General features: G+C 50.8%; 1 protein-coding gene across 2 annotated transcripts in view; it reads right to left on the bottom strand.

The window, feature by feature from the left end:
- Positions 1 to 25354, bottom strand: part of CRTAC1 (cartilage acidic protein 1) — a 149823-nt gene that overhangs the window by 51661 nt on the left and 72808 nt on the right. For both annotated transcript variants that reach the window (XM_030334807.1, XM_030334808.1), the window contains exons 3-4: positions 14375 to 14571; positions 1161 to 1297 (exon numbers count right to left, since the gene is read on the bottom strand). In XM_030334807.1, the coding sequence (XP_030190667.1) occupies positions 1161 to 1297; positions 14375 to 14571 (334 nt within the window). The remainder of the gene's footprint in view (positions 1 to 1160; positions 1298 to 14374; positions 14572 to 25354) is intronic.

The following is a 25354-nucleotide window of genomic DNA, read 5'->3' as shown; positions in this document are numbered from 1 at the left end:
TGGGAAGAGGCTCCCAGCAGCTGCTGGGCCTGGTACCCCCCAGACCCTTCTTACTCTTGGTGGGGGCCGCTCCCAGAGCTGCCGCCTCCTCATTCCCTCCCACCAGGCAGGAGTCCAGGTGGCAAAGATTCAGGTCAGGGCTAAATGTGGCTTCACAGCCCAGCTTGGCTTCTGTTCCCAGTGCCAGCTTGTTAAGAAATAAATATTTATACCTGGCACCTGCCTTCTCCCAAGGCCTGGAGGCCCCTGCTGTGAAGATTCACACTGAATCCCCAATCCCCTTGTGCCATCTCAATCCTGAAATGAGCAAGGCCCCTCGACCCTGCCCCCAGAATGGAGCTAGGCAGCAGCTGGGTCCCTGATTTACTGATGACTGTCTATGAAGCCAAGGAGGGGGCAGGAGTGGAGCAGGTGACAGGAGGGATAAATCACCTCCACGGCAAGCCTCCTGCTCTGGCTGGGACTGCTGGGCCACCCCATAGGACAGGTGGCTGCATCTGCCCCTGCCCTCCCCCTCAGCCTTTCCTCCCCACCTGCTTTGGGATGGCCCCTGCGCTACGGTGTACTAGCAGGAGCGAACGCGGCGACAGAGCTCTTGATTAACTAGAGTACTTGGACGTTCGGGCCACCCTCCACTCACCCACCCATGAACCTCTTTGTCATGCCTTCATTTGTTCCACAAATATTTTCGGGGAGAGCTCTGTGGCTCAATGCCTGGCACAAAGTAAGCACTTAACAAATACTGGTTGAAAAAATGAGCACGAGGTTTAGAGCTAGAGAAGTCTGATTCACGTCCTGGTCACACTGCCAATCTATTTTGGGTCCTCAGGCAAGCCACTGCCCCTAGCTGGGCCTTGGCTCCCTCCTCTGCCCGACGGACACGATGATGACAGCCCCTGACCCGTTTCCTCATTGGCTGCCGGGAGGGACTCCAGGGAGAAAGGATATGAAAGTAGACTGCAACTCACCCTGCAAGTCTTGTTGATATGTAGTATCTACTATGTGCAAGGCACGGTGGGAGCTGCTGGTGAAGCTTTGGGCTCTGCCCCGGACAGCCTCACTCTGTCGGGGGACGTCTGCTTGTTGGCTCCCCTCCAGGCTCTCCCATCACTGCGTGCCCCCCTCTTCTCCCCAGGCCCCCCATGCACCCCTGAACTCACCGTCCTGTCCACGCAGGCCACGGAGCGCCCGGCAAAGAGGCTGGCCACACCGCGGGCCACGTTGACCTCGTCACTGAGGATGTCTTCCCACCGGTTGTTGCGGAACTTGAACAACTTGTCCGTGTACGTGGCCACCCCTGGAGAGAAGAGGAAGGGAGCACCGGTGGATGGCGGGCCGGCGTGCAGGTATGTTTCGGGGCACCTACCACAGGTGGTCGGGGCCACAGGTGAATGGGTCACCTGCGGCAAGGTGAGTGCACCCCGCAGCACTCACTCAAGCAGTCGAGGCTCCGTCTGGGGGGCACTCAGGTATTTTCAGTTGAGAGAAGAGACTCTGAGGCTTATGAAAAGAGCCAGCCCAGGCCTCAGGAACTACAGAAGAAATGTTACCACTGCTGTGTGTCCGAGATGACTCAACAGCTGGGTTTCACATTCTGCACCATGTTCCTGCAACATCCAGGAGATCTGGGATTGCTGATATCTCAGCACCCAAACTCAACCCAGAATCTCTCTTTCCCCAGAAGCTGCCTCCTACATTCTTTGCTGGATTGCAGGACCTGATCTGGGTCTGAGAAAAAATGATCCTGGTTGGTGGGTGGAGCTCTAAGTCCGGATCTAGGAAGGGGCTGGAAGTGGGGTTCTGACAGATCTGTTTCCCACACCCAGGGGAACCGGACAGCAGCAGCGTCAGCACCCAGGTGGTGTGCAGGGTTTGGGCAGCCCTGGGAGGCCCTAGGGAGCAGTGGTCTCCATCCCTTTGAGAAGTGGATGGAGGCTGAGGACCCTCAGCTCAGGGAGTTGCACACACATGCACCACACGATATACCACATGTAACTGCAGGGGGTCTGTGGCCTCCTGAGGCACATTCATGGCTAAGCAGCTTGGTTTTGGGGAAGCAGGGAAGAACTTCTGGTGGCCGGAGGCTCAAGCTTTTCTAAGACCACTTGATCAAAGCTCTCCGCTCTGCTGTCACCCCTAGTTTATTTCTTGCTCCTGTGAGACCCAGAGCAGTCATATTTTAGGAGGGATCGTGTTCTGCTCGCAAGGACTGGCATAGGAACACACGCAAGGAGCAGCTGCAGAAGTCAGGAAGGTGAGCCTGGGGAAGAGTGGACCTGGGGACAGGCCCCTGCACTTGACTCTCTGGCTGGCCCAAGGGAGAGGCCATGGGCTTAGGCGGAAGGAAGCAGCATGCTGCAGCGGTTAAGACGTCTGGGTTTAGAGTACACAAGCCCCAGTCCTGGTCTCTGTTCTACCCAGATTCTACTACTGGGGGCTGGCTGTTGACTTTAGGCAAGTTGCTTAGCATCTCTGAGCTCCAGTTTCCCTGGAAATGGGACAGCAGTAATAACTGTGTCAAGTTTACCGTGCGGAATACGTGAGATGATGTACCCCAAAGGCTTAGCACAGTGCCCCCTCAAGGCGGTAGCTATGAGACCAAGTGGTCTAGACCCAAGTGGTCATTGCCATGTTACAGATGGGCCACTCTTGAAGGTTCTTCAGGGACATTAGCTCTGCACTGCAGGGCTCTGGCGAGAGTCAGTGCATGAAACGAGTGACTGAAGAGGACTGTGGGAGTGTGAGCATGTGAGGTGAGGGTGGATATAAAGGATCTCTCAGGTGCTCTGCCCAGGAGACAACAAAAGGCTTTGCTCTCTGAGTGGCCTCCCATGGGAACCTCCTCAGACCACAGGGACCCACGGGGGCTGGTGCGTGGCCTGTGGGGTCTGGAGTTGGCCTCAAATGCTCACCAGACACCAGGGAGCTGGCACTGGAGCCTGACTCTCTTAGAGGGGCAGAGGCCAATCTGGGGGAGGGAAAGGCCCTTTCTGAGGGGAGCAGAAAGCAGATCCGGGAGGCCTGCAGGTGTCTGTTCTGCGGAGGCTTGGCTGAGGAGCCACATCTGGGGTCTGCACAGAGCCATGGCGGCCTGGGAGGGAAGCCCACGGGGGCATCTGAGGAGTTGGTTCTGGATGGGAGCACAGGTGCTGACTCCAATGGCCTGAGCCTGTGCCCACGCCAATTTCCGCTCAGGCCTTGCTGGTTCCTTATCCTCTCCAGCCTTGGTTTCCTCACCTGGGTGTCAAGGGAGTTGACTCCTTCCTGTGCCTCCTCCCCCACATCGTGGCTGTGGGAGTTACAGGATGAAAGGCACTGAAAGGGCGCCTGGGTGGCTCAGTCAGGTAAGTGTCCGACTTCGGCTCATGGTCATGAGGTCATGATCTCATGGTTTGTGGGTTTGAGCCCCAGGTCGGGCTCTCTGCTGTCAGCACAGAGCTTGGAGCCTGCTTCAGATCCTCTGTCCCCCTCTCTCTCTGCCCCTCCCCCGCTCTCACTCTCTTTGTCTCTCTCTCTCTCTCTCTCTCTCTCTAAAATAAATCCACATCAAAAAAAAAGGCACTGAAGCCCCGGGGCCATGGTCAGCATTGCACATGGCAGCCCCACAGCACCTCATCACAATCCCTGGGGGCCAGATGTATTTAGAAATTTAGATTTTTTTCTTTCACATTTTAGAAAGGTAACACAGCGCACACACCATTTATTACATAACACCCCCAAGAGGGATGGGGCAGCACCCTATAATTAAACACATTAATATTTCTGTTGTAAAATATATGAATATTCACACTAAGTGGGATAAATAAAGTCTATAAATAGCTCACATCAGCCCAGGACAGGTTTTGCTATCAATTCACTTTCCCACAAACTTAAAAAAAAAAACCAAAACACCTGAGGCTCTCAGAATGGTTTGGATTTCAGGACTGCGGTAGAGGACTGTGGGCCTGGCCTGCCGTGCTCACGGCTGCTCCCAAGGTGGCGGCAGCCTGGTCAACGCTTGCTGACGCTCAGGGCACCTCTGCGGAGGGCCCCGCAGGCTTCCAGGTCTCCAGCCTCCCCCAACAGTGAACGGCCCTGCCCTCCTCTGTCACACCAGGGCCCCTTTAGACGGTAACCTCCCGCTCGTCTAGTCCCCACTGAAGTACCCTGGTTAACTTCTGGTGAAGCGCGGGCCGGGGTGAGAAGGCAGCTGCCGGCAGCCGGGGCTCACAGAGCACCATTGGGTACCTGTGCATTCAGTGGCAGAAATTTCTCATGCCGTTGAGTTCCTACCTCAGTGAGACAAGAGGAACAAAGGGGACCAGGATGACTCTGTCCCTCTCTGTTGGCTTCATGACCTCCCATTCCTCCCGCTCACCCAAGACAAACATTTCCCAGAGTGTGCTTTATGGAACCCTGGTCTCTGTGAGATGCCTGGAAAAAAGATTTTGTGATCATCTGAGTTTGGGAAAGACCACACCTTCCATCATGCCCCCTCGAGATTCTCCATGGACATCAGTCTATTAAAACTTTTAAAAAGTCTTGCAATAAATTACCTGCTTAATCTTATTAAAATTTTTTTTAATGTTTATTTCTGAGAGAGAGAGAGAGAGAGAGAGAGAGAGAGAGAGAGAATGTGAGCGGGGGACAGGCAGAGAGAGAGAAAGACACAGAATCCGAAGCAGGCTCCAGGCTCTGAGCTGTCAGCACAGAGCCCGACGTGGGGCTTGAACTCATGGACTGCGAGATCACGATCTGAGCTGAAGTCAGATGCTTAACAGACCGAGCCACCCAGGCACCCCTGCTTAATCATTTAATACAGTCTTTCCCAAATACAGTTGGCCATGGAACCCCTCTTCACAGCTCATCTATTAACATCCCGTGGACCTAGCACTGTTCTTAGCAAACTGCTGTCTCTGGATGTCCACCCAGGCTCTGGAGAAGGGTCAGGGCACCATGTGCTGTTAGCTTCTTCCCCTGTTCCACCTCCTGGCTTCTGAGCTGACCAGGGACGCCCAGAAGAATAAACTAATTAAGGTAAAATGTGCAACAGCGATGCAGAGCCTTGTAGATCATAAATGGGAACGGCAAAATCAATGGCAGCCCCTCTACAGGCAGAGGCCCGGAGGCCTGGGTGAGGAGAGATGGGAGCCCGTGATTTAGGAAGAGCAAACGCTCTGGCAGCTGCAACCTGGGTAATTAGGTGTGTCAGGAAGACAGATAAACAGTGAGCTGTGTGGGTCGATGGCACTGGCAATAACCACCCGGCACTGGCCTCCGGCCCATGTCAGCGTGTAATCCCGCCTTCTGGCTCCTTGTAGCTGCACTCTGCCCTGGGGTCCCTCGCCAAGTCGGGGGGCAGCTGTTCGGGAAGAAGGGAGAAGACGGGGGCTCTCCTGAGACTCTGAGAGGGCAGAGGCCTGGGAGAAAGAGAAGGGTGTTCATGGGCAAGACATGGGGTGCTAGGGGTCACAGCCCCTGTGAGAGGCAGGTCTGGGGGCTCCCAATTCCCATCCTGACTTTGGCACCTTGGCATTAAAGGAGGCTTGGAACTGCCAGTTACTGCCAGGTGGCCAGCTGGGAAGGCCCTGTAGGTGAGGCTCGGGGGGTCTATCATGCCCTGCTGGGTACCAAGTGCAGTAGGAGGCCACAGAGAAGCAGGAGTCCTGGTCGCTGATTCAGGGTGCTTAACAGTCCATTCTACAACAGGAAGGGTAAGTAGAGGAGATGCTGTGGGACCACAGTGAAACTAATATTACTTAACATTTCTATAGCACTTCATGTATATTCAGTCATGTGCCAGGCACATATATTCATTCACTAACCCTCACCACAACCCCCGAGGTGGGCACTATTCCCCTGACTTGATGCACAAGAGGCAAGGGACCTACCTAAGACCCCACAGTTATTAGAGCTCTGAGAAACAGGACAGGATGATACATCCTGGAGATGCCATGGAGTCAGGGTGGAAGGGGCTGTAGTGAGCAGTGAGGGTCTCGTGATGGAGGAGGCATGTGTACCCGTACTTGAAGGGTCAGAGTAACAACAACAATGACTCTTGTTTATCGAGCACTTGGCATGGCCAGGCTTTGTGTGAAGCATTCTCTTTTACAGACATCCTCTTGCCGAAACCCCACAGCCACCTTGAGAGCTGGTATAGACCCATTTTACAGGTGGAGAAATTGAGGGGGCAGAGAGATTAGTCAATTGCCCAAGGTCACAGAACTAGTAAGTGGTGGAGACAGATTCAAAGCCTGTGCTTCTGTGTGCTGCGCTCTGTGGCTTAGGTGGAGGGGTGGTGCTCTAGGCAGGCCGGGTGCATAGACAGAGATGCAGAGGAGACGCCAGAGAGGACAGTTTGTGGAGGTTGAGGAGGAAGAACATGGCAGGGCAGGAGAGACCCACTAATTCCAAGACTGACGGTGAAGGGGCCTTGGTGGTTCTGATCTGGGGAAGACAGTGTTTCCAGAAGATTAACCTGGCAGTGGAGTGAGGAGTGACCTAGCAAGGGAGAAAAGGCGGACACCTCTGTGATGATAGGGGGAGTGAGAGGAAGCACGGGCTACAGGAAGCTGGAGCATGAAGGGCAGGGGGGATTGGGTGAGAGAGGTCCACAATGTAGGGACAGCGACTGAAACAGGGAGGCTGGGCCAGCTGGGAGTGGCCACTTGCATCTGACAGGGTCCCAAAGTGGAGAGAAGACATGTCCAAGAGGTCACTGGCCACAAAGGATAACAGCTTGCACAGCAGTGAGGTTGGAGCTGGGGCAGAGGAGAAAGAACGTGTCCCAGGAGCAGACTCATTCGGGTGTAGGAGGAAGAAGGGGCAGAGATGGGGGAATCATCAGACAAATAAAAGGGGAAGGTTCTGCATGGAGGGCAGCAGTGTTAAGCAAGTGGCCCTCAAGTCACCATTCTGTCATTCCCTCCACACCAAGCTCTGTCCCCAGAGGATAACTTGGAGCCACTAGGAGGGTGCATTTGGATCATAAAGGGCTCTTCCTAAGGATCATTGGCCTGAGTGCCTCCTCACCCGTGGGCTGCCCCCACCTCAGGGAGATGACCTGGCTTGTGGTCTGGTATTGGTGGCAAAGAGAAGAGTGAGCTATGTGTGTGGCAGGGAAGAGGGCTCCGCTTCCAACTTCCTTCATAAGGCAAAGAGATTACTGCCAAACAGCGGGGTTAAGGAGGGAGCCAGCAACGTCCCTGGCTTAGGGTGACCTTAGGCAAGTCATCAGCTTGTCTTTTTCTTATTTGTAAAATTGGATAAGGAGAACGGCCACCTATTCATCAGGCTGTTGTGAGAGTTAAATTCTATAATGCATGTGAAGTACTTAGGACAGTATCTGGCACATGATAAATTCCATAAATAATAAAAATAATAGGGGCACCTGGATGGCTCACTTGCTTAAGTGTCCTCCTACTCTTGGTTTTGGCTCAGGTCATGATCTCATGGTTTTGTGAGTTCGAGCCCCACGTCAGGCTCTGCGCTGACAGCATGGAGCCTGCTTGGAATTTTCTCTCTCCCCCCTCCCTCTCTATCCCTCCCCCACTTGCTCTATGTCTCTCTCAAAATAAATAAACTTGGAAAAATAAAAAAAATATCATCATCATCATCATCATCATCATCACCACCACCACCATCCTCACCACCCCTGTCACTGTCATCATGACCCTCCTCACCATCCTCCCCATCATGACCATCATTATCATCACCACCCTCATCATCACCACCATGCCACCATCATCATCCAGGGAATTACAGGGCATGACCACTCCAGGTCCTCAATGAGCCACATCCCAGGAGACAACTGTATAAGCTGATATTAAATATAAAATGCTTTATAAGACTCAGTCAACGGAAAGCCAGCAAAGCTGTGATGGCCTCAGGGGAAGAAAGGACTAGTTTAGGCAAAGGACATTTTAATAAAGAAGGAACCTAGACTTCCCTTGACTGTGATATAATTTCTGACCCCAGTCTTCCTTCTTCCATCCCTGGGTGAAGAGGGAAATCTTGACCAACCCCTACCAGATGCTTCACTCATATCAGCTCATTTAGCCCTCTCCATGTCGTGTCAGGAAGGTAGGTTCTTCATTTTACAGAGAGAAATTGGGACTCTGAGGGTTAAGTCATTTGCTTAGAGATGCACATCTGGTGTTAAGTGGCAAAGCTGAGCTTCAAACAGTGGCCTGACTTCAAAGTGTCCCCATCCCACCTTGTATGAAAGAGCTGGAGGGGTGCTGGTGGAGGGCAGTCTAGTCCCTGACTCCTAAGGAACCTCGTTCTGAGAAAATGGCCTTTGGGGCCCCATACTCTTTATGGAACTGCTTTGACAGCCTCATCCATCCTGCCTTCTTATGGGGCCACATGTAAATGAATCCCCATAGGGGTAGGGGAGGGAGCCTGAGCACTCATGAGCTTCTTCCCAAAGGGGGCCAGGCTGGGTGAGCTGAAAATCAGCACTGTGCATCCAAAGGAAACAAGGCTGGGGATGAGGAGACCTTGGGAGCCGACTAGGATAGAAGGTGGAGACTGAGCAGGTACTCAGGCTTTACCAGGCAAAGGAAGTCAAGGACACCCTGTTAAAATGCAGATTCTGGTCTGGTAGGTCTGGAATACGGCCTGAGCGTCTGGCTGTTGCCGGTGCTGCTGGGCCACAGAACACACTCTGAGTTGCAAGAGACAGCATGTCTGGGTGTAGCTGCAAGTGGCCTGGCTGAGGGAGCTGCCGGACCGGGGGTGCTTTCAAGAGCAGGTGGCTCATCTGTGGTGTGGGCAGAAGCTGGAAGTGCAACCCGCCCCCCCCACCCCACCCCGTCCCCTTTCCTTTCTGGCACAGTGACTGACCCCTTCTCTCTGAGAGGGCACAGAAGCCCCTCCCGGTGGCCTAAGGACGACACAGAGCCCACAAGCCGTCAGAGAAAACAGCGATAAATCCAAGTTCATAAACCTAAAATTGTTCTGCATTGCAAAACCTGCAATGAACAAAGACAAAACAAAAATGACAAACAAGGGGAAACTATTTGCAACATGCATTACAGACAGAGGACTAATTTCCCTAATTTATAAAGAGATGTTAAAAATCAATAAGAAAAAGGCCAATAATCAATAGAAAAAATGGGCAAAGACGATGAGCACTCAAATACATAAAAATATGCTCAGCCTCACTCGTTTAGAGAAAAATGAAAATTAAGACTACATTTAGGTACCAATTTTTTCCTATAAGATTGTCAAATATTAAAAATGATGACACACTGTGTCGATGAGAATGTTGGGAAATGCTCACTCGCGTCAGGGCCAAATGGAATGTCATTAGACTGTCCATTTGAAGGGTAGTTTGGCAATGCCTATCAAATCCACACACGTATGCTCCTCTGATGCAGTGATTCCCTTGTAGGAACTCACCTTACAGGCGCACCTGCCATTGTGGACAATGGTATGTTGCATAAACTTATTCATTTGGTGGCACGGCTTGTCGGAGCAGGAGATTGAAAGCAACCTAAATGTTCATCAACAGAGGACCGATTTGGTGAATGGCAAATCAACACAATGGAGTACTACACAGCCATCAAAAGAATGAGCAAGCTATCTGTGTGCTGCTGTGAAATAATACCCAAAATTGATTGCTAAATGAAACAAACCAAGAGTAGCCACGTGAGTAGAGTGCACACTACTGTTTCGGTAGAAGAGGAGGGAGGTATATGCAGATTGAAGGCAGCAGATTATTAGTGACTATTCTGTTGAACTCAGCGAGTAAAAATAACGTAAGTGGTGGGGCTCACAGTTGCCGCTGGCCCATCCCCTACCCACACCACCGTTACTCAAGGTTACATGGGCAGGAGAACTCGGGGCCACACAGGACAGCAGCTAGGCTGGCCAGCGCCACATCCCTAGGGCGATGGGCTCTGACCGGGAGCTGCAGGAGGTCCTGGGTTCTTGGATGGCGAGGGAGGTGCTGGCACCAGCCTCTGGTCCCCCTTTGTCCTACATCCCCTCCTACCTGGTTTTCACCAAGTAATGTATTATCTGAACCACACTGGCTTGTATTTTTCCAGTTAAGTTAAGCCATAAGCTGGTTTTGTGGCCCAGGCCTTCTTGGGATTGTGGTCAGTCTTTCTGTTTCCTCCCTCCTACCTATCTTCCAATTCTTAATCCTTAACCCATGCCCCCCTGGTACCCTTATCTGGGTGGTACTTGTTTACATGATGGTCCTTTTCTGTTTCTGCTCCTAGAGTCTCTCTCTCCCATGGGCCAGGAGGGAGGCCTGACCCCTCTGCCCAGGAAACTTCTAAAGCCTCTGACTTGCTTCACGCTGCAAGATTATAATGGTTATTGCTTGGAGAGCACTTATTAAGTCCTAGACACCATTATAAGTGCTTTTCATTGAGTATCTGTTACTCATTCAAATGTATGTATTGAATGTTTATTAAGTGACATAAGCACTTCTTTGGGCCTGGACACACAGCAGCAAGCAAGACAAAGTTTTCACACCTGTGGAGCTGAGTAGGAGAGATGAACAACAAATGTATAACATACTTTCAGTAGTGCTAAGTGCTAGGAAGAGACATAAAGTGAATTAAGGTAGCAGAGACAGATAGGGATTTAAGGTGTAGGGCATCTGGGGATGGTAGGTAGGACATCTGGGGATGAGCCTGAATGAAGGGAAGGAGTGATTTCTGACAATAGTGGTGGGAAAAGCATTTCAGGCAGAGGGAACAGCAAGTATGAAGGCCTCAGGTGGGAACATGGTGAGCAAGAGGAAGTGAGTGAGTGGAGGCAACGAGGTCAGAAGGGCAATCTGGCTCACACCAAGGAGGGGTGTTGTAGGCCACGACAGAAATTCTGGATATAGTCTATGGAGCTCATGGAGGGAGCTGAGCTTAGGAAGTTGATAGAATTTTTCGTGTTCTACAGATGAAGGGGTTGAGGCTGAAAGAAGTCACCCAGTGAGTAAGGTGCAGACCCCAGTGTTGTACAGACTGACCCCCACTGCCAGGATGCAGGGTCTCAACCCTTCTCCAGGACACCAGTGCTGACATCCCAAAGACTGGCTAAGGGAGGGGACAGGGTTGTCCTTCCACAGGTCCCTCCCAGACACATGCCAGGGCAGGCGTGGGTTGGCAGGGCTCCTAGAGGGGATCTCAGGTTCCCCACAGTGGGCAGGGTGGCAGTGGCTGAGTATCATGCCAGCTGGACCCAAGGAGGTGCTGACGTGGCACAAATATCCCAGCTCCACACCTGCCCACTGTCGATGAATCGACTGAATCACCCAACTGAAAAATGAACTCGAACCCACAGAAGGTCACCAGGAGCTGCATGTCTGGAGCTGAGGCTGCTGGGCACTGTCGCCCTTACCCCAGCGCTGGGGGCCCAGCTCCAGCCTCTCCCAGATGAACACTTGTGCCCTCCAACCCAGGAAGCCCAGGACCTCCCGGGGGTCTTCCATGTTGCTGCCTCCCCTTGCCTTACCTTGGTTGGCACACCTTCTCTCAGGCCCAATGACTCATGCCTTGTCTGTTCTTTCGGGATTTATTTATCAGGTTTTGACTGTGCTCTTAGGACGTTCAAAATCTAGCTGGGCTGGGGGTGCCGGTATGAGGACTTTAGACTCCATGAGAGTCAGGCACCTAGAGAAATATATAGCTGTACTGGGCATACAGTGTAAACTTCAGGAGGGTAGGATTTTTGTTTCATTCATAGGGCATCCTCAATGCCTAGAATAGAGCCTGGCACACAGTAGGTGCTCATTAAATAGTTGTCCAATGAATGAATACATTCATGAATGAATGGGGCCATGGTTAGGCTAGGCTGGGCACGGAACTAACATGACTGGTGCGGGGGTGGGGGGTTGGTTAGTCTTTCAACTTTGACTGCACATGGGAATCACCTGGAAAGCTTTACAGTCTGCTAACTGGGTCCCACCCCCAGAGATTCGGATTGGACCACACTGGGGTGCACTGTGGGAACTGGGAGTGATAAAAGCTCCCCAGGAGATTTTAACGTACAGCTGGGGCCGAGCACCTCTGTCCTAGGATTCACAATGGAACACTCCAAGAGCATGGGAGGGGCTACTGCTTCAGAGCCACCTGAAGTCTCCTCCCAGGTGCTCTTTGTTCGGTGAGTGGGGAGGAGAGTCTGTCCCCTTCCTCTGGCATCCTGCCTGCCAAGCCTATGTTGAACACCGCCCCCCCCCCGCCTTCCATAGTTCTCCCTATTTCTGCTTCCCTGCCCTCCCACATCTTCCTGGGGACTCACCCCTTTCACCGCTGTCCCTTGCTGCTGCTCCCCTCCTGACCTTGATCAACTTAAAGGGTTGACCAGCCCATCAATTAATTGTGTCCTAATCCAATCTTGGCTTGGTTGGAGAGAGGGCAGTAAATCCAGCTGGGTAATCATGCCCTGATATTTGTGTAGGGATAATTACTATCTCTCAGGCCTCACTTGGTGGCAAGATGAGATGAAAACCCATAAAACACCACTCGGGGCTGTGGCTCATTGTTTCTTGGCTGCACAAGGCTGGCTGCCAGCCAGTCAGCCCCGCCTGTGTCGGCCCCTGCCCCTGGCACGGGCCCCAACCTCTTCTCCTCCCATTCATGCCACTGGCAGGGCTCAACATCAGGGCAGTCTAGGGGCTGGATTCTGGCCTGGCCTCAAAAACCAGTGGGGGCAACATTATGGGCCCAAGGAAAGCTAATGTGTGTGCTCGGGCTGGGGAAGAGGTGGGGAAGAGGTAGGGAAGGTGAACCCCAGAGCCAGGCAATCACCTGCCTCTAGGAGATTGGGAGGGTCCAGGATGGTGAATACATGAAGTCTGAACTATAGGGTGTTGTCTAGACCAACCGAAGAGGCTGCTGCCATCTGGAAGAGTCCAACGCATGTCCCACCTGGCCCCTTAGGGACATGAGGCTCTGAGTGCCCCAGGAGGACATTATGGCCTGGGACTTTCCAGTAGATGTGGCCCCATGGGAATGGACTTCATTCTAGTGGGCTGAGCTCAGGCTTGAGAGAATGGGAGAGTCAAGGGCTGGGAACCATTTTGATATTTAGCCCCAAGTACATAGTCCCCCAACTTGTGCAACACTAGGCACCCACTATGAGTCAGGCTCTCCACTGGGTCCTGAGGACATAGGATTGAGCAAGGCCATGGAGTATCTTTTTTTCCTTTTCTTTTCTTTCTTTCTTTCCTTTTTTTTTTTTTTTTTTACTTAGAGAGAGAGAAAGCGAGCATGAGTGGGGGAGGGGCAGAGAGAGAGGAGACAGAGAATCCCAAGCAGGCTCTGCACTGTCAGCACAGAGCCCGATCCACGAACCATGAGATCGAAATGAAGAGTTGGACACTTAACCAACTGAGCCACCCAGGTACCCCAGGGCTTGGGTGTATCTTAATTAAAGGATGGATCTGGAGTCAGACCCCGGGGTTTGAATCTTGGGACTTACAAGTTTTGTGGCCTTGTGCCAGTCATGTGACCTCTGTGCTTTGGTCTCCTCAGCTATAAAGTGGGATGCCCAGAACCTACCTAAATGAGTTGTTGCAAGGCTTAGATGAGATGATTAATATAAAGTGCTTGGATCTAGGCCTGGCACACAGTAGGTGCTACTTAAGTATTAGCTGTTACCATTATTATTACTATTACTTAGCCTTCTGGGCATCAATTTTCCTCAGCCATTCCTTGGTTTGTAGGGCCTCGCTACTCAAAGTGTGGTCCCTGGGCCACCAGCATCATCATAGCCTGGGAGTATGTTAGCAATGCAGGATGTTGGGCCCCACGCAGACTTGCTGAGTCAGAATGTGCATTTATACAAGACCCCCAGGTAAGTCAGATGAGACACTTTGGGCTGGGAAAGGCTCCATGAACTCAAGTCCGTCTTCTTCCAAGTTGTATCCCCAGCCTCTAGTACCTCTAGTCTGGAATGGAGTTGGTGCTCAGCAGGAATTTGTGGCGTGAATAAATGAGCTCAGCTAAAAGCTGTGGGGGGCCCTTGAAGGATTTCAAAGCATTTTGAAAGGTCCCCTAGAAGCAGCATAGAGGGCGATTCCGGGGGGCCATCTGTCCAGTGAGCAGTGGAGGGAAAGGAGGGGAGGGGTTAGGAGGACTGGGGGGCAAGGAGGACAGAAAGTCTGAGGGAGAGAACAGGTCTCCTCCATTCATGCTCCAAAGTTTCTAGGCCCAGGGCCTGGGAGCTGAGAACAAGCTTCATTTACAAGAGAAGAAGGGGTCCTCCTGGGGGTCTCAGCTGCGACAGAGCGAGGTGCTGGAGGTAGCAGGGGTCTACGCCTGGGGGAGCCCGTGACAGTAGCCTGAGGAAGGCCAGGGCCCGGAAGGCCCTACCTCCAGCTGGTGTTGGGAGGAAGAGGGTGGGAAGCAGGAAGAGGCCCAGGGCCCCACACCCTTACCTGAGAAGGCATTATTGGTGTTGAGGAAGTAGATCTCCTCACGGCCATCCCCGTCAATGTCGCAGGCTGTGACCCCGATAGCATTCCCTTGCCGGTCCCGCAGTGCATAGTAAGGGGAGCTGCGCTCATCCACTGCGATGTTCACCAGTCGCTTTTGGGCCCGGTCATACTTCAGAACCAGGTTGGGGCCGTTGTACCTGGAGGAGGTAGGGGGAGGGGGTGTTGAGGAGGAGCAGCTGGGCTCACCTGGGGTCCCTGCCCCACCCCCCCCTCAGCAATGGGGCTTGGAAAATCCTCCCAGACAGGTCAGTGGGGGGGGGGGGCACAATTCAGTCCTGGCTCATTTAGGAGTCCCTGGGTGTTTGGTGAGTGTCCCTGAATCAGATACAGACTCACTTAAAGTAAGAGTCAGCTGGGCCCACATGGGACACAGTATGAGAAGCAGAGTGGCACAGAGGGACGGGCAGCCCGTGACAATCCCCTTACCACGGGCTTCACCGAAGAAAATGACCACCCCCCTAGATCTACCTTGCCCATTTCAATGTAAAAGACACTTTCATATTTATGATCTCACTAATTTAAATCTAATAAGCAAGTGGGGTGGGCATGGGAGGTTGTATTACTAATGCTTTTCACAGACGAGGCAACCGATGAGCTGCACTGGAGAAAATGAGGGTCAGGGTGCCGTTCCCCAAGGTAATGCAGCCAGTAAGTGTCAGGTGCTAGGTCCTGGACGCAGGCACTTGCTGCACAAATGAGCCCTGGAAGAGCAGAGGCTTTGTTGCTGAGGTTTGGAATGACTCTTTCCTGACAGAGCCCCGGCATTTAAACACAGTAGCATGAAATGGGCACCTCTGAACGGAGATTACAAACACATTGAAAGTCAGTGGGTGGATCCGTTGGATCTCTTTTTCTAAGGGACTCCATATGAAAGATTAAAATGCTCATCTATTGTCATCTCTCTGGTCTCATTCTCCTGCAGCCACTCAGTCTCTTGCTGCACTGAAGCCCCAGGCATGTTCTTGCCTCAGGGACTTTGCACCTGCTGTTCCCTCTGCCCAGGAGCCATTTCCTCCAGATATCCACGTGGCTGTCTCCCTGGCTCTGTTGTTGCTTCTCAGTGAGGCCTTCCTGCCACATTCCTGAAACCTGCAAACACTCCCCACCCCACTACTCTTATCCCTCATCCCTGTTCTCTTCCCCTGAAGCTTTTACTAGCAGCAGACCGTTCCCTATCTTCTTGTTTATCTCTTCCTTCTCTGTCTGATCCCACTAGAATATCAGCTCCAAGGGCAGAAGTTTTTGTCTGTTTCGTTCGCCAGGGCTTAGAACAGTCCCTGACACACAATAGGTGCTCAATAAATACTTGTTGAATGATTGAATGAATGAAACCTCAGAATCCACGTCTGAGTCATAAGGGTTTAGGTGTCCCACAGTCGATTTCTTCCCATTGCCTTTCCATCTGTGGAAAGCGCCATGCCCAAGGTCACCCTCGGGAGGCATAGCCGTGAATGTCGGAAGACCTTCTCCCGCCTCTAGGGAACACCAGCTCGCCAGGCTCTCCTAAGGAACCCGGCCAACGTCCATCCATTAGTCCCGGCCTCCTGCTTTTGTTTTAACCTAAGCGTGTACATCCTGAGTGACGTTTAGCTGCAGGCCTCCGGCTGTCCTGGCCCACAACACTCAGGGGGTGGGGATGGGGTGAGCGGAAAGACCTCGCCAAGGTCTTTGAGAGAAATCACTTCTTGTTTTCCTGAAACTGATCCAACCTGGGCCTCTCCTCCGTCACTGAGATGCAGAGCTTGTGAAGTTTGGGGAATGCTGAGCAACTGGCCAGGCGCATTTTGGCACCCACAGTGTGTTAAGGTGGGGCGGGGGTGCAGAGCTCACTGGGAGCTGCGTCAGCACCCAGTGATGGAAGGTCGTGCCTTGCACGCCTTGATGAACAGTGTCTGAGGTCTGCAAGTCGAGGGCCCGGCATGACCCATGGGGCGCGTCTGGGCAGGAGAGACAGAACACTTGGGTTCCAGCACCGGCAGCAGCTGGCTCCCGCCCCCAGGGACAGAAAGTGTCAGGATGCTGCACACTAGTCCTCCAAGCCCCCAGGTCTGCTGGTTGCTACCATCTTACTGCTCCTCACAAGACACCACAGTCCTAGAGCCCAGGGCTCATTAAAAGCACTATCAGATGCATTGTTTCACCTCAGCCCCACAGAACGAGGGTTGATAAGGCATTTTCCTAGAAAAGGAAACTGAGGGTCAGGGAGGCAGTGAGCTGTCCAAGGTTACACAGTTGGTATTGGCCGTGCCAGGCCTCTAACTGTCTCCAGGGTCTAAATCCCGTGTTCTTTCCACACTGCCCATGGTGTCAACGCTCCTGGTTCTCTGATTTATCTTTCTGGTGACTTCCCCCAAAGTAGCGACCATGAGAAATGCCCATGAAGGAGGAGATAATAGCCTGCCATTCCCACAGCACTTGCACGTTCTCATCCTCGATTTCATTTACTTTCCCCAGGTCCTGACTTTCCCCCAGATTGGTTTTGTAACCTCAGGCTGGTCAGTTTCCCTTGCTAGGTTCTGGGTTTCTGTTCTGCAAACTGGACTAACTCAGGGGTCACAACACGTGTCGACAAATGTGGCCACAGGGAGGTAGGGGCCTGGCTCTGTGCAAATTGGAGGCCGGTCCTTTGGCCCTGAAGCCTCGGTGGCAGGTGTGCCCACAAGGTCCCTGCTCCCCCATGGTGGTGGCCCTGGGGGAGCAGATGGCCCTGAATCATCTCTTCTTTGGAGAGCTTGGGGGTGCTAGTTCCAGGGCATTCCCTAGGGGTTAGCGGGGTGGGGTTACCAGGCCGGTTCAAGTTCCTCCATCTGTCACGGAAGGGGTAGGTGCCGTGGAGTCCTGCCTAAACCTAACTGGCGGCCTGGGGCGAATCTTGACACTGTGGCCCCTTCCCTCCCACCACCCCCCCTAAGGATGACAGACACGAAGCCAAACCAACAGATCCTACTAGGCTTCCCAAAAAGCCCTGATGCGAAGCCAGAAGTAAATGCAGAGTTGACCGTCCTGCCTCCACCCAGGCTGCCCCTTGCTGGGTCTGCCGGACTGACATCTGGGCCTCCCACAATCCTCCCCCAGGATAACCAGTCTCATCCCCTCCCCTCTTCTCCCCGGAGCAGATGCTCCTGTCGGGTTCCTCACCACCCGCCCCCCACCCCCAAACAGTCTCTGTCTTCTCCAGCTCCTGTGACTTTGCTCAGCTGCAGCTGCCCCCTTCCGTGGGGAATGGTCTCCCCCTCCCGCCCTCCCCCGCAGCCTGCCCCTACCGACTGCCTCTCGCCTGGATGCGCTCTCTTCTCCGGGTACCCGGTGTTTTGCACCTCGCTTATTCCTGCGAGGGCAGAGCTGTTTGTGTTCCAACATCCCTTCCCTTCGTTACAACATATGCTTCTCGAGCCCAGGAAGCATGTGGCTACATCTCTGCATTTGCTGTGCCTACAGCGATCCTTGGCATTGAGAAGGTGCTCCACAAATGTCTGTCCAACGTATGAGTGAGAGGATGAAAATAATCACGAACAGCGTCAATAGAGCGTCATCACGTGCCAAGCACCCTTCTGAGCGCCGTATACCCACCATCTCACTTCATCCTAATGGATTTTACAGGATTTTACAGATGTGGAGACCGAGGCACTGAGGTTGGCCACAGTCACTAACCCACCCACGGTCTCTCTGGGTGGCGGTCCCCGTGTTGACAAGCCTCAGGGGCTGGAGGTGAGGGATGTGAAATGTCACATATCCTCTCTCTGACACCTGCCAGAAATCGTTGGTTTCTTCCAGAAATTCAGGAAGAGCTGAGGCTCAGCTAAAGGGGCTTGGGAAGTGGGACAGGGTCTTGTGTTCTTGAAAAGCAGCCGTGACTTCATAACATCAAAGCTGGGCCAGCAGGCAGAAGTGACTGGCTTGGTGGCAACTAGAAAACCTGCCTGAGGGACACTGGTAGGGCACAACCCATACCGTGTGAGTGCCAACTAATTCTGGTGCCCGTCCTCTGGGACAGGACTTCCGTGGACAGGGAGGGCCTCTGGGTTAGGGGAGGGGAGCAGTGTGGGCACGGGGGCCTGGCCCTGCCCCTTCCTGGCTGTGACCTTGAACATGTCCCTTACTGCCTCATCCCTAACTCAGGGCTGCTACGTACCTCATGGCATGGCTGTAAGGCTGAGACTGTGTGATAACACTCGGTAAACTGTGAAGAGTTACACAATTCTAAGTTCTCATCGTTATGAAAAGTAACACAAAAGCTGAGGCACAATCTTACTCTTCACTGATCATTTTGAGTTTCCAAACACACCCTAGTGTTTCTTTTTTTTTTTTTAAGTTTATTTATTTTGAGCGAGAAAGAGGGAGACAGAGACAGAGAGAGACAGAGACAGTATGAGAGGGGGAGGGGCAGAGAGAGAGGGGGAGAGAGAATCCCAAGCAGGCTCTGCACCCACGAACCATGAGATCATGCCCTGGGCCAAGATCAATAATCAGACGCTTAGCGGGCTGAGCCCCGCCCCCCCTCCTCTCCTTGTATCTCTTATCCCAAACACCTCACCCTTGATCTCTCATCCTCTGCAGCGTGTTTCTTTCTTCCCCTTCACGACCAAACTTCTTGGATACTTATCTTCACAGGTGGTCCTAATTCTCTCATCACCCATTCACCCCACCCCCACCCCCATTCCCCCCAACTCCAGCAAAGCCACTCTTATTACTGTCACAGGTGGCTTTCATGTGGCCACATCTAGGGACAGGCTTTCGGTCCTCATCTCCCTCGGCATCCCAGCTGCACCCGGTGTGAGGGCCTGCTCTCTCTCCACTCCCTCTTGAAACACCCTGCACTCTTGGCTTTGAGGACGCATGCTGTCCTGGCTCCTTTCCCTCTCTGGTTCCCCTTCCTTTTCCTCTTTACAGGTTCTTCCTTCTCTCCCTGCTCCTGGGCCCCTTTCTCCTCTCTCTGTCCCCTTCCACTGGTGGATGACATCCATTCCCATGACAGACAACCCCCACATTTCCATCCCCGACCCGAATCCCTAGTCCGAGCACAGACTCCTACATCCGACGGCCTGCCTGACATTTCCCCTTGCATGCTCCGCACTAGTCTCCGATGGAACGTGCCCAAAATGGAAGTATGATTGCTCAGCACCCCCCTTCCCTGCAACGGGCACCCTGGTGCCAGCCTTGCTCTTCCGCCCCCTTGTCTTCACATCTAATTCATCGGCCAATCTTGTCATTTCTATCTCCTAAAATATTTCTAATGCTTTCTCTTCTTTCCTCACTCACTGTCACCATCTCTGGAGAGTCTCCTTCCACTGCTTCCCCTCCGGCCCCTAAAATCTAACCATTCCCCCACACTGTAGCCAGAAACATTTTTGAAACACATAAACCAGATCAGCCACTCCCCTGCTTAAAACCCTTTGGTGGCCCCCTTTAATGTTGGAATGACCCCTCACTATGCCTGGCCTGGGAGCCTGGCTCGGTCTGTTGCCGCCTTGCTGACGTCCTCCAACCATGCTGGTCTCCTTTCAGTTCCTGGTGCCACCCCAGCCTCATGACCTCTTGCTTTGTCCTAGGAAGTGTCCTCCATTTCCCTCCTGCTTTGTCCTAGGCTGGCTCCTGCTCACCCTCTGGGTCCCACCTTGAAAGGCAGCTCAGAGAGATCATTCCCTCCCCAGTATTCCAATCCAATCGTGCACCCACTGCTCCGCTCTCGTTCAGGTGCATAGTTATTGCCCATTTCTCCCAGTAAACCATAAGCTCTGTGAGGGCAGGGGCGGTGTCTGCTTTGTTCATCCCCATCACTGAGTACATAGTGAACGCTCAATAAATACTTGCCGAGTGAACAAAAGAGAAGAAGCTGTGGAAGGTATGGGATCATCACTGGGTGGGTGAGCAAAAATCAACTTTGATTTCCTATTTTTACTAGTCCCCACAAGATGTGTACAGACATAGTAATGACAATGAGGAGGATGGGACAGAACAACAAAGTGTTCTAGAAAGATACAGAGGATCTACCTTCTTTTCTGTTGAGAATCATTGACCCATGTGAAAAAAAAGTCACTTAGGCAGTTACATAAAGGGAAGCCAGATAAAAGGACATAATAATTACTGGGTACCTACTGAATATTAGATATTGTGCTAAGGAATTTACATGTGATATCTCATTGTACATAAATGGAAATTTAAAAAATATATAGCATATAAAATATGAAAAATGTATAAAATATGCTATATCTATTTTGAAAATTAAGAATAGGAAAATTTTTTCATTCTAAAAGGAAATAATGAAAAATATGCAGCTGTTCAACATTATAGTCAGGGGAGAGAGGCAGGGCAGAAAGAAGAGAAAGATGTATGTATACACAAAGAAACAAGATAGAGACACACAAGAATGCACACAGATGAAAACTGAGGGTCAGTGAAACCCTGAGCACAGACAGAAAGTCACATACATAAACACATATAAAGAGAATGGCCCATATAGAAACAGAGACACATGGATAAGGGGATATGAAGACCTACAGAAACAAATAGAGAGACTCTTGGAAGGACATAAAGTCATGGAAATACCAACAGGACTCTGAGACATTATCACGGAGAAACAACCCATCTTGTGGCCATCTTGGGCATGTCCTCTACAGAGTTTTAAAGGTGTGTGGCATTTTCACAACTATGGGCATAAGGGGGTATTTTATTTTTGTTCACTTCAATATCCTTATTTATTTATTTTATTTTTAAAGATTTGTTTATTTATTTTGAGAGAGAAAGAGAGAGAGAGAGAGAGAGAGAGAGAGAGAGAGAGAGAGAGAGACAGGGAGACAGCGAGAGAATCCCAAGCAGGCTTTGCACTGTCAGCACCGAGCCCCACGTGGGGTTTGAACTCATGAACCATGAGATCATGACCTGAGCCGAAATGAAGAGTTGGATGCTTAACCGACTGGGCCACCCAGGTGACCCTCAATATCCTCATTTATAGATGAAAAAAATGATTTTCAGAGAAGAGTGACTTTCTGAAAGTCAAAAGCTAATTATTAGACAAAATAAACTGAAAGACATACTCATTCCTTAGTCTAAAGCAGGGAACAGCAAAACTATGGCCTTTGGGCCAAATATGGCCTGCTACCTATTTTTGTAAAAAAAAGTTTTATTGCGGGGCGCCTGGGTGGCTCAGTCGGTTGAGCGACCGACTTCGGCTCAGGTCATGATCTCGCGTCGGGCTCTGTGCTGACAGCTCAGAGCCTGGAGCCTATTTCAGATTCTGTGTCTCCCTCTCTCTGACCCTCCCCCGTTCATGCTCTGTCTCTCTCTGTCTCAAAAATAAACATTAAAAAAAAATTAAAAAAAAAAGTTTTATTGAGACACAGACATGTTCACTCATTGATGTATTTTCTATGGCTGTTTTTCACTTTTCCTATACAACAGAGTTGAGGAGTTGAGGAGTTGCGACAAAGACTGTAAACCTCCGAAGTTGACAATATTTACCATTTGGCTCTTTGCAGAAAAAGATTTCCAACCCCTGGCTTAAAGGACTGTCAGCCTTATTTTATAGTTATATTACAAGTTCTAAGTGATCATTATCATAACAGAATGCAAAATTAGAATAAGCTCTAGTAAAAATTAATTTGGAGTCAGCACTTGGGAATACAGTTTTCTGACACAAGTACTTCAGGGTGAGTATAGGTGAAATGTAAGGAACATTTTAGGTCTGAGGATGGAGATTGTGAGGCAAAATAATGTGTGGGGATAAAAGGGGTTGAGAAGAGTTGCCTAAGGTGAACAGGGTCCCCTATATGGTGGTTTATTTAAGGATAAGAAATGAACAAAAGCATGTTCCCTTTAAGTGAGTGAAGGAGTTAAACGTGGTGTGATAGATGACCTCCAAAGATGGTTGCCATCATTTTCTTTCTTCTCTGTATTCACACGTTACTCCACTCATCAAGAAGTAGAATCTGTTTTGCCTCCCCTTGAATCTGGGCAGGCTCTGTGACTTGCCTCGATTGCAGAATATGATGGAATGGAAGTGATGTTGAGCCAGTTCAGGGCCTAGCCTGTAGGAGACCTACCAGCTTCCCCTTGGTCTCTGGGGGAAGCCAGTCACCATGTAAGAAATTTAACTACCTTGAGACAACCATGCTCTGAGAAAGCCCAGTCTAGCCCCCTGGAGAGACCATCTGGAAGATCACCTACACACTAGATACCTGAGTGAGGACCTCACGGGCTGTCCAGTCCAGCCAAGCCTACACTTGAAAACAGCCTAGTCAGTGACACCAACTAATGGCCTGTGGAGCAGAAGAATGACCCAGCTGAGCCCTACCCAAATTTCTGACCCACAGAATTGTGAGAAATCAGAAATTATTTTTAAGCTACTAAATTTTTGGAATAAGATTCAGATAATGACCTATCATTTCAGATCTAAGGGGAAGAGGAGCTTTCTCTCCTGGAAAGTAGGAAAGAGTATTCTAAATCAGTGGAATTCTCTAGGACAGCCATTTCAGTTCACAGTAGGCATGTCTCCCCAAGGAAGGCCTGGATGCATTGGGGTGATACTTGGCTCTCAGAATTTCTAATGGTCTGTGCAGAGGCTGAGAGTGGAAGGGTAATGAGAAATACAGAGATTTGAGGTACCTGGGTGGCTCAGTTGGTTAAGTGCCCAACTCTTGGTTTTGGCTCAGGTCATGATCTCATGGTTTGTGAGTTCGAGCCCTGCATCAGGCTCTATGCTGACAGCATGGAGCCTGCTGAGATCCTCTCTCTCTCTCTCTCTCTCTCTCTCTCTCTCTCTCTCTTTCTGCCCCTCCCCCACTTGTGCATTCTCTCTCTCTCTCTCAAAATAAATAAATAAACTTAAAAAAAAGAAATACAGGGATTCCAGACAACCCTGTTTTTTCTATTCCTCTTTCTCATTCTTTATAAATTGCATGTTTATCTTGTTCTTTCCTTTCTAGACAAAGCTGTTGAATGTACAATGTTGAACATAGATAATTTGTTTGGAAATATGTGTAATGCTCTTTTTTTTTCTTTTTTACATATTTAACTGTTTGAAAGTTGTTGAGGTTAAACAGGACCAGAAAACATATGGGAAGACATTTAAACAGGAGATTTACAGATTGTATCCTGTATGAGGATATATCCAGAGGCCAGATATTAGCTTAAAGGAATGGAGACTTTGGCAGTGGGAGGGCTCTAGGCATCATGAGAAATCTGGGGCTGGGGACTTTATAGTGGAGTAAATTGGATAGGTCTAGAAAGGGCATCCCAGAAAACAAACAAACAAACAAACAAATAAACAAATTTGATCCTGAATGAGGAGCTAACCTAGTTGGAGAAGACCCCACAAAAAAGTACAAAGAAGAAGGTAACTCTAAGATGGAGGTAAAAACCTTTTATTCTAGGGGGTGGATGGCTTTTCAAGAAAGGGATGTTTAGCACCAAAAGGTCAGAAAATAATCTGTAGTGATGAGTGTCTATGTTCTTTAAAAACTCCATGCAGACTGATTGATTTATGTCTTGTTCTAAAGAAGATCTGTGCTCAGCATGTATTTTATGCCCTTGGAATTTCTTGTATTTTGATGAGCATGGAAGCACCCAGAAGGGAGAGACTACCATTTGCAGCTCTTTCCCCCACTATACCTAGGACAATGCCAGGAACAGACAGCGCTTGGTCATTTTTGTTGGTGTTGATGATGATGATGAGGTTGATGATGATGACGATAGTGAAGACCAGGACTCTAGTCCTCACTGCATGTTTATCTCAAGAAAAGGTGAAGAGAGGAGGCAGGACTCCCTTAAACTATTAAAGGAAGGATTCAGGTGACAGATGGAGGCTGTGTTAATCAGGATTCTTTGGCTGCAAGTGGCAAACACTCCACCTAAACTAATGGAGGAATTTATTGGCTCAGATGCCAGAATAGAGAGGGTACACCCAGGCTTCGGGGTGACTGGAACCAGGGTTCTGACCAGAAGCTTATCAAGACTTCATTTCTCCATTCCTCTTCCTTTTCCCTCTGTCTGTCGGCCTCCTTCTCTCACATCATCTTCCTTCACAAGGCTTGGCCTGTGGCAACACTCTCAGCCTTGCCTCTCAGCTTCAGCACAGATGGTGGATGCTTTCCTTCCTCAGTTCCAGTGTGAGAGGCCTCGGGGAAGGGCTCTGATTAGCCCAGGTGGAGTCATATGCTCACATCAGAAGCGGGGAGCCTGTGGTGGACAGCCTTCAACCAGTACCAAAGCTAGTGAGAGCTGCATCACAGGAGCTACATATTTTCAGGAAGAGAAGTGCCAGGAAGGATGAAGGATGTGTCTCTAGATAGACAGTCACTCATCTGGGTCTGTACATTCCGGAGACAGACTTGCCAGGGCCCACTGATGGAAGGCAATGATTCCCTGGCAACACCGAGTCCCTGTGTCCTCTAGATACATCTCAAGGTCTCCCCACTCCCCTCCAGAAGCTCCAGAAAGAGGTAAACACAGAAAGTGGAGTGACTGTCTGACTCACTATGTTCTGGAAATGGGTCTGGCTCTTGGCTTCCTGCCTGCCCCTCCATTGCTGGCTGCAGGGGGCAAGAGGGCACAGAGAGCTGGCAGTAACGAGCCCGGTGTGGGGTGTGGGAGGACACGTGGTGAGCCCTGGCCCAACTCTGTGATCAGCCTTCCGTGGGTTCAGGCAAATCACTTAACTGCTTCATCACAAAATACTTCAAATGTCTAGTCAAACTTCCTTCTCTCATGCCGTAAGTACCTGGAAGCTTTTAGATAAAAAGATACTAGTCTTTGTCTCTGTTTCTCTTCTGGTTAAGGAGGTGGGTCAATTTAGAGGCAGAACAGTGAGGCAAGGAGCTGATGGATGCCTCCCTCTTCTTTAAGAGTAAAAAAGAGAAGCCAGTTTTTCTCCAATGACTTCATTCCCCCCTTCTGGGATCCTGTTTCCAGGTTGGGCACACTGCA

The sequence above is a fragment of the Lynx canadensis genome, chromosome D2, assembly GCF_007474595.2.
Source record: "Lynx canadensis isolate LIC74 chromosome D2, mLynCan4.pri.v2, whole genome shotgun sequence".
In the NCBI taxonomy this organism is placed as follows: Eukaryota; Metazoa; Chordata; class Mammalia; order Carnivora; family Felidae; genus Lynx; species Lynx canadensis.
This window is presented reverse-complemented; position numbering and strand designations above follow the sequence as displayed.